Genomic DNA, 14,643 nt, shown 5'->3' with positions numbered 1-14,643 from the left:
GAGAGAGAGAGAAAGAGAGAGAGTGTGTGTGTGTGTGTGTGTGTGGTTCCTGGTGGTAACAGTAGTTTTGTTGTTACAGGCAGAGAGACAGAAATTGGCCAAATTGAAAAATGGGCCCAGCAGACAGACTGAAGGCCAACAAGCAGAATTGGGCTGTGAAAGAAAAACAGACATACACACATAGACGCACAGCGTATACCATGAAAATGAGAGGGATGGTTCTAGATCTCTGTGGCTGAAAATGACAGTGTGCCCTTCTCCTCATGTCAGCTCACACACACACACACACACACATGCTTTTCGCTGTCTCAGACACACACCTCTTGTTGGTGATGATGGGGACCCTCCATCCTTTGACTTGGCTGAGTTCAGCATCAGAGACGTCAATCTGGAGCGGTAACCGTGGCACCCAGACGGTGAGCTCTAATTGGCTGGTCAAATAGAGGTAGGTAAAGTTCACTTGAAGAGAGATATGCCCATTCTTCTCTTTCCCGTTCACCAACACCTCATCACAACCAAGAGACACCTGCAGTGCGAGAAACAGAAAGCTGAAGTAGAGGTGGATCGAACAATTGTGATTGTTTTTGTAGGTTTTGTAATAGCTGTGGCATTTGCTATGATTTTTCCCCTGCTCTAGCCACAATTACACTTATCTGAAGAGAGAGCACTTTTTTCACATAATCATGTGAAAATGGGAAAACAAAGAAGTGAGTGTGTCCCTTGTTAGTCTCACTGTCTTTTTCCTCTTCTTCTTTTTTTATTATCTGGACTTCATTCTTCCCCCATCTTTTCTCCACATGTTGCCCTCTTTACTCGCTGTTGTGATTAATGGTGGTCTGTATCTGCTGGACGTTTATGACACTTTGATGGGCTGTGTCTGTGTAACGTTGTCATGGTGAACAGAGCACCATCATTTTCCTAACGGTAAATCACACACACACACACACACACACACAAACACACACACACAAGAGCTCAAGCAGCGTAAAGCAGTCACATCTCACTATTACAGCTCAGGGTCACGGTGGGGGCAGACTGAAATTTTGAAGTGAACACGTGTGTGTCCACAGATCATGCAGGGCTCAAACTGCTCAAGCTTTTGTGGTTTGTCGGGTGCTTTTATTTCATAAACATGTTCAATAGTGTACTTCATGGTAATATTAATCACCTAACAATGAAAGCAAGAGAGAAAGAGAGCTGGAGAAAAAATAAGAGCAGTGATGATCGATCTTCAGAGCAGACCAGACATGTAACAATACCAGTTCCAAGTACAATATAGAACCACTTTTAAAATATAGAAGGAAAAAAAGATGTAACAATACCAGTCTTCTGTAGTACATGTAACAATTCCGTGTGTACTTGAAAATCTGATATAAAGTCAAGGATACAAGAGTCTGTACTTATAAAGGAATGAACCACTTGTTCCATGAAGCATTGTGAATGACGTAATTAACTATTATAAATTGACAATTACACAAGATTATGTAAAAATGTGGCTTAAACAAAACCATTTATCATATTGCAAGTCTGTTTTGAAAAGTTTACATGTTAATAACCAATTGAAAAAAAAAATGAATGGAATGGAAGACTGTTGTGCTCTATAGAATATTCATTTTAGTGGTACTGGTATTGAGAATTGTGAAATTTCATTAGTATTGGTATCAACCAGACAACTGAAAACTTATTTCTAATCCTAATTAATCACGATATGTGTGGTACTTGAATGTACACATTTACACTTAACCAAATTAACAGAGGCAAATTATTTTGGGAAAAAAATGCCAAGAGGTCTGGGAAAACTTGATCTGGGAGGTGGAGAGCAAGAGAGAGAGAAAAATATGGATTGAATTTCCATTCTAAACAGACAGTTAAACAAAGAACCTTTTAAAAGTAAGTCCAACTAAAATGATCTGTGATTCATTCAACACAGGCAATTAGAGTAAAAATATGAGATAAAATGTCATTCCATCAAAGTAAATGCACTCTCTCTTACACACACACAAGCCCTGAGAGGATGTATAACAGACCGCCACACAATGATAGTTGATAAAGGCGCCCTCCAGAATCGCTCAAGTTTTTGTGTATGTGTGTCACTCTCGAAAGAGCAATTACCCAGAATTCTGTGCAAAGAAGCTACGCTCAATTTCTCTATCTTTGCTTCCATCTCAGTTCTTACAATTTGCACCTTTTTCAGTCCACCTATCTTTCTGATCATCTCCAGTGTTGTTCTAAGAGCTGCCACCCCGTCATTCTCTGCCGCAGAAATGACTGTCAGGTCTGAGGACCGCATGGCTAATGGCACAGGAAAATGGCAGCTAAAGTGGCATGTGGCCATATCAGGACATCAAAAACATGACATGATAAAAACATTTTTGGAAGCTGGCACACAGCATCACACTTCTCCTCTGAGGTTGATCATTGCATAAACCACCAAAGTTTATCCAAATAAGCAGCATATTCAACTAGATTTGCATTGTATTGAAAAAAACACAGAAATGCACTGAAAATAGTACTCATGAGGCAGAAAAATTATAGTGGTGAATGGCCATTATAAACAGTAATATTATTAAATTGTGTTTTCTGTCAGGTTGAATCAACACTGTATATTGTGACACCATCTTTACAGTAAAAGGCAAACTATAGCTGATTCAGTAGATGGACAGCTAGAATTGAATATTCAAATAAATTCAAGAAAGAAAACCAATAACAAACCAGAAAGCAAATATTGCAGTGGATTTAGCATTGGTGGTTAGATTTTGTATGCTCAACATTTTAACACTAAGTCAATAGGAGATTTTCAGAATTTAAGCAAATATATATTATATTTGTAATTTTAGTAAATATATATTATTAACATTGCACAGGTATTCCTTGACACTGGTCTCTTGTTCATTCTTATACTTGGTTTCTCAGTTTTTCCTCCCATCCTGCAGCTGATGCTGTATTATTTCGTGACTTCGGAACGGACCTGTATATACACTTCCCTTCGTCAAAGCCAAAGAGCTGAGCCATGGATTTGATGACACTGAAAAATCGATTTAATCTCTGTCTCTATTTTAAAGAGAGGGGGAGAGGAGACTGGGCAATGAGAGAGAAAGATGAAGGCCAGTGTTTCTTTGCGGAGAGGAGCACTGTAAAGAGAAAATTATATCTCAACAAGAAAGGGCGAACAACCCAAAAACAATTGAAGGTTTTCTAATACCTCTATAAAATAAATTGTGTTTGGCCCCATTTGGACCTTTAGGTCCTCATACTTGGAGAGAATTTAGAGAGAAACCTCTTTTGAATGAGGATAACATACACATGGATGACTTCTAGCACCAAAAGAACTCATACACCCAAAAACAGTATAGCAAAAATCTAAATCCTTTATATGCATATTATAATTCTGATCATCTCCAGTGTTGTTCTAAGAGCCGCCAGCCACTGCAGCAGAAATGACTGTGTCAGGTCTGAGGACCGCAAGGCTAATGGCACAGGAAATGGCAGCTAAAGTGGCATGTGGCCATATCAGAACATCAAAAACATGACATGATAAAAACATTCTGGAAGCCGAGACACAGCATCACACTTCTCCTCTGAGGCTGATAATTGTATAAACAACCAAAGTTTATCCAAATAAGCAGCATATTTGACTATTTTTGCATTGCAAACAGAAATACATAGTAGTAGCGAGGCAGAAAGATAATCGAAAAAATTGAAATGGCCTCAGTTATGACACTCTATGAATCATGTTTTCTGTTAGGTTGAATCAATATACTGTATATCGCAACACTGTAAAATGGAACTACAGATGCTTCAATAGATGGACAATTACCATTCAATATTCAAATAAATGCAAGAAAGAAAACCAATAACAGTATTGCAGTAGATTTATCACTGGTGGTAAAATTTTGTATGCTCAACATTTTAACAATTAACAAAGATTTGAAGACTTTAAGCTTTAATTTTAGTATATTTACTAGTAATTTTAGTAACGTATATTAGCAAAATATTAACAGGTATTCTTTGACACTGGTCTTTTGCTCATTCTTCTATACCTGGTTTCTCAGTTTTCCTCCCGTCCTGCAGCTGATGTCGTATTATTTCACGACTTCGGAACGGACCTGTATAAACACTTCCCTTCGTCAAAGCCAAAGAGCTGAGCCATGGATTTGATGACACTGAAAAATCGATTTAATCTCTGTCTCTATTTTAAAGAGAGGGGGAGAGGAGACTGGGCAATGAGAGAGAAAGATGAAGGCCAGTGTTTCTTTGCGGAGAGGAGCACTGTAAAGAGAAAATTATATCTCAACAAGAAAGGGCGAACAACCCAAAAACAATTGAAGGTTTTCTAATACCTCTATAAAATAAATTGTGTTTGGCCCCATTTGGACCTTTAGGTCCTCATACTTGGAGAGAATTTAGAGAGAAACCTCTTTTGAATGAGGATAACATACACATGGATGACTTCTAGCACCAAAAGAACTCATACACCCAAAAACAGTATAGCAAAAATCTAAATCCTTTATATGCATATTATAAACACACACACACACACACACACACACACACACACATATATATATATATATATATACATACACACACACAGTATATGCATATAAATTAATCTTGTATTTTTTTTGTTTGTTTGTAAACTTACAAACCTAAAAATTTGCTTCTTGATGCAATTTAAACCAAAAGTATTCCAGGTTACAGCACAAATGAAAAAAAAAAAATTTCTTATGCAAAAATGCTACTATTAAAGGAAACAACAGCAATTAAACATTTTAAGAATTAAGTTTTAAAATAATAAAGCATATTTTCTTATAACTGTTATTCATATATGCGTATTTATAACGTCACTCAATGATGTTGATCGCGCCTGTTCCTCTCAGTTTTACTTCTCTACCAGCAGAATGTTGCTTTTACTGTCAGTTTTTTGTTCTTTTCTCCACTTTAATTCATTCCACTCTTTCTGTTCTGTGTCTTCCTCCACTCTCTGCTCATCTCTGGAGTGATAAATCACAGATTATTCGGCTGACAATGCAAAACAGCACCAGGTGCTGCAATCCACCAATCCTATCATCCGCCCAGCTCACAAATTACTCGGAAGAATTGGCACTTGCCTCTCTGCCTCGCTGAGGAGGAAAAGAGAGAGACAGATATTGGTAGGGGGCAAAGAGGAGGCAATAAAGGGAGAAAGAAAAGAAGGAGAAAGAACAGAAAGAAAGAGGAAGACAAAGATGGTGGGCATCAGCTGGAAGGGGTGAAATCAATTTCCTGGACAGGCAAGAGCAGCTCTGGTTCACTGCTTGCAGAGGAATGGTCAGGTACAAAGAGAGTTTTTAAAAAAAAAACAGATAGATGATCCCACACAGGGATCACTTTTACTGCTTTTACAGCATGATGCTGTATGCGTGCATCTAAACTCTGCTCTGATGAACTTGGTACTACAATATGAGCATTGATGTGGGTTGGGAACAAAGTTAAGATACTGAACAATCTCAAACAATATGATACTGAATGCAATACAAGTATGCGTCATGTTTTCATAAGTATTTTATTTCCTAAATAAATTAAATGATGAAATTCTAAAGATGTTAAAATGCTTTTTTATATTGTATATAAAAACTGTACAAGAACATGCATATTGCAATCATACACTTTTTTTGGAATATGTTATTAATGCACAAAATATAATGATAAAATAATTGTATCATGTAACATATAGCCTATGTATATAGTGTAAATACTACATAACTACAGTTCAAAAGTTTAGGGTCAGTAATTTTTTTTTTTATTATTGCTTTTATTCAGCAAGGATGCATTAAATTAATCAAAAGTGACAGTAAAGACAATGTTACAAAAGAGTTCTATTTCAAATACATGCGGTATATTCTGACCAATTTTAAAATGTCCTTACCAATAAACCAAACCCATGGCCATGAAATTAATGCTGAGAACTGCTTGGTCTCTGAGCTAGTTTGCAGTCTATACTCACATGAACACTGATATAAAGTTACAGTTAGCCACTCATCCAAGCTTGCCTTTCTTCCAAAGAGTTTACACTGTAATTGAATTTGAATTTAGAGCATTTCCACTGCAGAAGGCGATAAATTCAGATTCCAGGTTCTAAATGTGACACTGCCTGTGGTTAGAGACTCCCATAGTGCCTTGTGTGGGGATTTGGCACTGTTAAACGTACATTATGAGTTTAAAACTTCATCTGTCAATCTTCCCCTTTAGGTGATTTCTCAAAATGCACAACTACGGAGTAAGATTTCTGATATTAGACCCACATAGTATAAACCTTTCTCTCTCTCCTTATGTTCACTCTCAAAGTACTTAGCTTAGCATAATTTGATTTTTTTTGTGATTGATCATAGCGCTAGTCATTGCCTGTCGCCTTGCATTCATGACGTGGGACTTAAAAGCTCTGCAAATGATCAGAGCGTCACAGAGGAACACAGAGACGAAGAAATATTAATAGGTAGAGTGAGAGAGAGGCGAAACAGAGTTCAAAAGTGTGATGCTAACCTTAAGAGTTTTCCATTTACGTGCAAGATTCTTGTTGATGTGGTTTCAGCTTAGTCCAAAAACACAAAAAAATGTTTTTACCAGAGCATGCAATCACCAGTCATTAGTCACGAACTCTTCAGTTCATGGGGTCATTCAATCTGCACTAATTTTTTCACTAACTTTGTTTACACTTTTTTTGTAGCCAAGACTTTAAGGTATGTGTTGACAAAATATACACTATTATATATATATATATATATATATATATTCACTGATCTAAAATAGTGTGACAACTAGCCCCAGTCTCCCATGGTAAGCATCTGTTTAGCAAAATGCTCAGCTGCACAAAAAAGTCAGATTTGTAAAAAAAAATAAAAATAATAATAATAAAAACCATAAACATTTTTTAGAACTTTGCGAGGACGATACAGAAAATGTACAGTAAGTTATTTTGCTAAAAAAATCTTCCTCTCCACCATATAGCTCTCAAATTTCATTCATGCTTGTGAACATTCGAACCTGCCACCTGAATATGCATCGAAAAAACATAAATGTATGAAACAACATTAGGGAGAGAGTAAATAATGACAAAATGTTCAAAGTCTTAAGACTTCTGTGACTCTCTGCCATACTTGGGGCAGGCAGGCTGATTTCTGTGAGTCAGTTTGTCCTAGAATGGGAAGCCAGGCCTTTTTCAAACTTTTAACATTGATATGCGGCATATTTACATAATATTTGCATAGGTATATAAGTCATGGGTGTCCTCAATATGTCTGATATTATTATTAGTGGTCTAAACCTTCATCAACATATGCTCTTTGGGAGTTGAACTAAAAACAAAGCTTTTCATTGAGACAAGTCAAACACATATTCCCACAAATAGTGTCCTTAGAAAATAGAGCAGTTGAGCAGTAACGGTGAAGCCAAAAAGACCTTAAAACCAACTCAGACAGGTTTGCTGCAACCAATAGGTGAAAAAAAAAATTTATAGTCATCAGTAAACACTGAACGTCAACTTCTGTACTTGTCTTCTCTGATACCCCAGCATCTCAGCTACAATCTGCCATTGTTTTCCATAAACACCTTAAAGCGCTGCTTCCACCTGCGTGAGTGTGTGTATTTGGTTACTTACACAGTATGCTATCATATTATGTGAAGTGAATCTCTTGTAACATTATCTGATTAGAAAATACTGCCATCACTGCATAGCAGTAGCAGCAATGTCAGTCTCATTTTCCACGGCGTCTGTTTGAGTAGTTTATCTGTGCGTAAACACACACACATGCACGCACTCTCACACAGATGGAAGCTTTGTTCCAAGGTGTTCATGGTGAGAAAAAACAGCATATTGTTGAATAATTCAGGAAAAAAGACCTTTCAACATAAAGTTTCCATATGTCTGTCAGAGTGCTGCATGTCAGATAACTCACAGTATCTTCCAGCATTCTGCTTGGGAGATAATATACATACATACACAAGAACTCTAGCAGCATGTATGCATGCTTAGCCGTTCTATCAAGGATCGTGGGGCAAAGTGTACAACTGATACCCTGTCGTGTGTTAAAATTCCATTGGCCATCACGTGAGCCCAGATAATGCTTTAAAAAAGGTGTTTAATAGCTCCCGTTGGGAAGATGAGGGTTTGGGGAGGAAGGTTAACCGATTCCTCCCTACTCTCTCACATGGGCTCACAGAAGGAGGAAGGTTAGGTCAAAGGCTATTACCAGAGCTGGAAAAAGCCCCACAGGGTCCATTAGCTGTGAGTTACGGGTCCACTGGGCAGAGGCGGCAGTATTATGGGAGCTTAGCCATATCTACTGTACATCCTGAGCTCAGAAAGAAGCTATATCTATGTAGTTTTAAAAGGGCGTCACAGTGATTGATTAGCGGCTGTGATGTTTATAGGGGTCATAAGCAGTTTATGTCCACATTATATTGAAATTTTTCTGACTATGCACTATAACATCCTACTCATTTCTAACCCTGTAAAAATCACTCAGGCTTAGTATTTAACACCAATAACAAATTAGATTAATTAGATTAGACTTAAATTTGAGAGAGAAAAGCATGAGGGAGATTGCACAAGGACTGTCAAAACAGAACAGTAACCATATGGAGGAGATGGGGGTGGTTGTGTGTGTGTGTGTGTGTGTTAAATTTTTACAAATTTATAGAAATTTATAAAAAATGTATTTTTTGCTTTTCTATTTCTCTTTAAAAACCCTATCTGCCTATCTGTAAAAGTAGATTAAAGATATTATAGTTAACAAAAACTAAAACGAAGACAAAAACCATTAAAACATTTTAGTTACTTGAAATAAAACAGAAATAAAAAAACAACAACAAAATTACTAAACCTTTACATAAAATTTAAGCGATAAATAAAAAAAAAATAATGTAAAAAAAAAATATATATATATATATATATAAAACTATAATAGTTCCTCAGGGAGAATAAAAAGACATTGCAGCAGATTAGGCCATATTTAACTTTAGGTTTCCAGTTTCATTCACTTCCAAAAGCTGTTCAAAAGCAAACTAATATTATTTTAATTAATTAAAAAATGTAAAATAATTATTAAGAATTACTTGGTTATTCATCTAGTTATTTACCTACTCGTTCAGTCTTCTTCTCTCAGTAGAGTAGTCAGGAGCAGAACGATGTGATCGCTCGGCTCCGAAGCGAAAAGCTGAATATGCGCTGCATCTGCTGCCTACTTATACTCATGCTGTGATCAGCGGCAGCTGGATGCAATAATCGCATGCCAATGTGCATTGGCTCGTTTAGTTTACACTCGAAGTAGATTGGTCTCTCTAAGCGAGATCCCAATTTCGTCGGTCATCCGACATGACGTCGAGAGTGACCGACTGAAAGGGAAAGCGTACTTCTGTTTTAAAACATAAGATGGATAAAAGGCTGTTTAATGGCAGATTCTATTGTGACAACTTACCCCATTTAGATCAGTAACTGTTTAACACACTGTATCCTTTACCTTGGAAAAAATGGTGGAAATGTAGGTAAGAAAGAGCTGTTTTGTAGCCAAAACAAAAGTTGACTTTCAAACATTTTATTTTGGTGCACAGTAATTATTTGTTTGCTCAAAACTGCTAAAAAGTCAATTTTTCAAAAAGAAACTTAAAATATTTAGAAATGCAGAAAAAAAGATGAATTTAGCCCTCATAAAGATTCCTCATATTAAGATCTGGAGGGTTTCCAGTAATACAAATTAATAATCAGCTCTGGAACCACAACCACGATATAGAAAAATGATTCTGGAATCTTAATGAAAGATTGATCATAGCTAAGTAATGATTACTGATGAGAAATAATTAAAAATGAACACACACACACACACACACACACACACACTGCAACCCTGTTTCCTTCTCTCTTGGTAAACATATTTTGTTTCTGTCCAGCTCAGCTGAACCTGAGAATAGGAGCGGCCTGATGCTCCTAACCTGATCAGAGTTTTACACAATTATGGGCTCGCCGGATATCTGCCCGCCTGTCACTGTAAAGTGAATGAGTTATTAAACAGATTAGCACCGTACACCTCTCCGCACCGTACCCTCTTACTCAAAGGACACCTGCAATGTCTTCACTAGTACATATACAGTAAAATCCAATCATTTTCCACAATAAATAAACACGTTACAACAGAGAGAAGAAAAACAAATGTGAAAGACGGAGGAAAAAAAGGGTGAGGATGTGAAAGACTGATTTATAATCCTCTTTGTTTTGTGTGTCCCCCTGTGTCTGAGTGTGTATACATACACGCATACTCTCTCTCACCCCTTCCTCCATGCCTCTGTCCTTCTTGTTCTTTGTCAAATTCAATTACCGCAGACATTACTGAGGGAGTCTTCACAGGAACCAATTAAGGCCGTGGCCTAGCTCGCACAGACACTGGTTAAACAGTGGGATTTGAGCACTAAAGCCTATGGGATCTCTTTAGCTGACTCCTTTATTTATTTGATCAGCCATCATTACGAGAGCCCTTCAACCCACACAAATTTGGAACTGATTAACCACAGTGTGCAATGATAAAGATAAGATCGCATTCACACCTGAACCTGCAGGGTGGTGATGTGACAAGGTGACATCTTTTACAAAAGGGTGATATTATCCTTTAGTTCAACCCTGAATTAATTAATTCATCGCCATTGAAATGGAACGTATGTTTGTAAGCATTTGGTGCTGTATTTTCTAGCATAATCAACTTTTTTTTTTTCTACTTTTATATTGTATATATCTCAAAGGGGGGTTTCGCGACTCATAGCCAGGGGGTTCGCAAAATAATTTTAGGGCCTTATGATTTCCACGGAAAATGCGAGTGTCACAGAATTTGGCAAATCTTGGATGAATAATTCAAAAGTAGGACTATACACTTGATCAAATTGCGATATGGATTAGTGTCTGTGAACATCACAGCGCAAAAAGACTGCTATTTAAATATGAATTCTGCATGTTCTGCATATCTCCGTGTGAATGAATGGTGCGGTTTCATCTACTACACACATACTCAAGCATCCGTGACTGTTGTGGTGTTTTTAGCATCTGCCGTCTCACTATATGAGAATATGAACACATGAACTTCATCTCCAGAGCTGCTCTGAAAGCCACTTCACCAGAATTTGACATTTTAATGTACACAGAATCTCCCAAGGTTTTTACGACAACCTGTCAAAATAAAAGTTTGGATTAACTTGAAAGAAATTGTGACAGAAATATTTTACTCTTGTACAGGAGAATGTACTTCTCACATTAGTAGTAGTAGTAGTAATAATAATAATAATACAATTATAAAAAATTTTTTTAAAGGAATAATCACATTTTTTTTTCAATGTTTTAATTTTAACAGTAAACCTCTGTTGTGCAGCACCTTTTGTCAAAAAATAAATAAAAGGGATTGTTACATTTTCATTTGATTACATTGATTTACAAGATTAAATTGTTCATGCTTTATGCCTTCATTTGATTACCATTATAAAGAAGAAAAATTCAAAATCTAATTATTAAAAGTGAATTAAACCATTGAAATGTTATCCAGAAGAATTAAAAAGCAAAATACTGAATTTGGGAACAATAAAATGGTAATTGAGAAAAAAACAAAGCGGTTTACTCAAAAAATTTATTTCTTGTTAAACTTCTAACAAATTGCTGTTAAACGGTATAAGTTGTTTAATTTCAATTAATTAGACATATTTTTGATTACTAAAATTTTATTTAACCAATCAAAAAGAGTCCAGAAAAATAAAAAAACTTAAAATGTTCTCCCCTTTAAGGGGTCCCTGGCCCCAAAAGTTTGAGAACCCCTTGTATAAATAAAGCTGGGATATTTCCCGTAGCTGAGTTTATCCTGACGGTGCACTTCCGAATCTCATCTTCAGTTGCAACGCTGTCATGTTTCCTGTTTACACCTGTCACGCATGTCAGCCGGAGGTCAACCACACATCTTTATGACACCTGCAAGTAGACAGGTACACCTGCCGCAATTTCCCCACCACATGTTTCTGTCATGAAGAAGATTCACTTCTATCCTGATGCTCTTTTTTCCCCATCACTACACCAACAGAAAATGAGCATCCTGTAATTCCCTTAATAACACACTCTGTTGTTCAACTTTGCATTAAAGCTCTGGAATGAGTTTTTCATTGTTGCCGGGTATTGACTGTATTTAAACTACATATTGCTGCTTGTAAATGGAAATTGCCTCAGCATCGGGGAAAGTTCAGTTATTAGCTCAGAGCTCAGGAAAGCATGACAACGCAGACTCTGATGCTACTTTCACGCAACCCCCGAGGGTAAAATTGACCATCGGTCCCAAAAATAAAGTGTTTTTTTATCTTTTACAAAAGAAACAGAGTAAGAAATGTAGAGTACAACAATGACACTACTTTCTTTCATTATAACAGCTAAAGCACCATGTTAGCATGCTAATTAAAGCAACAGCGCTAAAGAAGTATCATTCAAAAGTTTGGGGTTGGTAAGTTTTTTTGTAAAGAAGTTCATCAAGGCTGTACTTATTTGATATATTATCTGATACTTCAACATTTCAAAAGTACAGTACAAAGAGTATTATATATTACAATTTAAAATACATTTTTGATGAATAAAACAGTTTAAAAGAATTGCATGTTTGAAAAAGAAATCTTTTGTAACATTATAAATAAAGTGTATTGTAACAAACTTTTGTTTAATTAATGCACCCTTGCTGTATAAAAAAGAAATCTTACAAAACCCAAAGTTTTGTACACACACATACACACACACACACACACAGGGTTTGCATGTAACATCATATGTTAGAGCTGAATGACCCAAATAGAGGTAAATTTAACAGCCGTGTCTAAAGCAGTCAAAACAAGGGCGTATCTCAGTGTCCGATCATACAACAAGCCAGGAAATATTGTCTCGTTAAATTTGGGAACGCTTAGATGTCAGCCCAAGTAAAAGTATAATCTCTGAAACAATCAGTCACACACATACTCAGGGGACAGCTAGCCGGCCCATTATGCTTTAGTTTTTCCATGCTTCCAAGAAACTAACAAACTCTAAATGTGGAGATGTTTCAGCCAGGCAATGGTGTTTTGGACCTTTGGGGCTCTGCAGCATTTAAGCAAGAAAACACTAACACCAATAAGGAAGCTTAGAGCTAAAATACTTTTTTTTTTCTCTCCAATAAAATGCCTAAAATATGTGTGAAACAAAATACATTTATTTGAGAAGCAAGATATTAAGTGTTATCTTTAGTCAGATATGTAAAACTACAGTAAGAAATATAAAATATACTTTTTATAAATAAAAATATACTCTAAGCTTGGTCACTGGCTACATTTCCATTAAAATATTTGCTATACAAGCTTCCAGTATAGTATTCTCCCATAGGAAACTGAAGTAGTAACTCTTTCTGTCATATTTCTAATAATTGTTAATCACAACTATAATTATAGTTATATTACATTATAATGTAGTATAACATATATATGTTAATTGTACTAAACATAACATTTTAGTATATTATATTAAAACATAACGTATTAGTGGTGAGTTTCAGAGAAGCTTACCTTTAGCGTAAAGGTGGATAATATCAAGATTGCTTTGTCCTGTCACAGCCAATAGAGATTGTGCAGAGTCCATTCCATGAAGTTGATTTTTCTTAACCCACTGGCAAATGTTTTTTTTGGTCCACATTTTAAGCATAAACCCCACTAAAACCTCACTTGTTTTCAAGTAAAACATCTAAACATTTAAGACAAATTAATCACTATCAACAAAATTCATAGATGGATTGTGCATAAATGTTAAGTTTTAATAAAACATTTTCATGTAGAAATATTAAATGATTGCAAAAATGAAATAAGCTACTTTTTAAAATATGAAACTACAACTGCCAGAAGGTGGCAGCAAGTGACTCATAATGAGTGAGTTAAATCAACCGATTCGTAAGTGACTGTCTTAATGAGTGAGTTGAATCAACTGATTCGTTTAAAAGCATTTAACTTTGCAAACGACTGTACTTATAGCCTGATTGAATCATTTGCTGGTCCATGTAACGCTGAGGAACAAAGCACTGTTGTTCAGAGACACAACGGTTCTGCTGTTTGTTCTATTTTCTTTCTGACGGAGCAAAACAGAATTTTGTGTCTGAAAGTTACTCTGTAAGTTGTTGTTTATTGTACATTTGCAATCGTGCAAATATTTGAAAAAAAGAAGAAAAAAAAAGGACTCTTGTTTGTGTGATAAGTTAAAGGGGTCATATGATGCTGCTAAAAAGAACAGTATTTTGTGTATTTGGTGTAATGAAATGTGTTTATGCGGTTTAAGGTTAAAAAACACATTATTTTCCACATACTGTACATTATTGTTTCTCCTCTATGCCCCGCCTTTCTGAAACGCGTCGATTTTTACAAAGCTCATCGGTCTGAAAAAGCGAGGTGTGCTGTGATTGGCCAGCAACGGTCCTCCATAAAATGTGCTGCACACATCTGAATATTTGGGTTGAAGTGTTCTGGAACAGTGTTGTAAATACAACTTAAACACTGATTTCTAGTCGTGTCCTCTTTTGGAAGGCCAAACAAAGTAGTTTCGCTTTCACAACGAAGCACACAGCGCCTTCACGACATGGCGGCGGC

The 14,643-nt window shown here is 36.2% G+C and overlaps 1 protein-coding gene across 1 annotated transcript in view; it reads right to left on the bottom strand.

The window, feature by feature from the left end:
* Positions 1–14,643, bottom strand: part of LOC107741256 (transmembrane protein 132C) — a 292,083-nt gene that overhangs the window by 9,263 nt on the left and 268,177 nt on the right. Inside the window, exon 6 of the mRNA XM_016553957.1 lies at positions 321–526. Coding sequence (XP_016409443.1) covers positions 321–526 — 206 coding nt within the window. The remainder of the gene's footprint in view (positions 1–320; positions 527–14,643) is intronic.

The sequence above is a fragment of the Sinocyclocheilus rhinocerous genome, unplaced genomic scaffold (genome assembly GCF_001515625.1).
Source record: "Sinocyclocheilus rhinocerous isolate Xijiao unplaced genomic scaffold, SAMN03320098_v1.1 scaffold615, whole genome shotgun sequence".
Taxonomy (NCBI): Eukaryota; Metazoa; Chordata; class Actinopteri; order Cypriniformes; family Cyprinidae; genus Sinocyclocheilus; species Sinocyclocheilus rhinocerous.
Note: the sequence above shows the minus strand (reverse complement) of the source record. Positions and strands in the feature narration are given on the sequence as shown.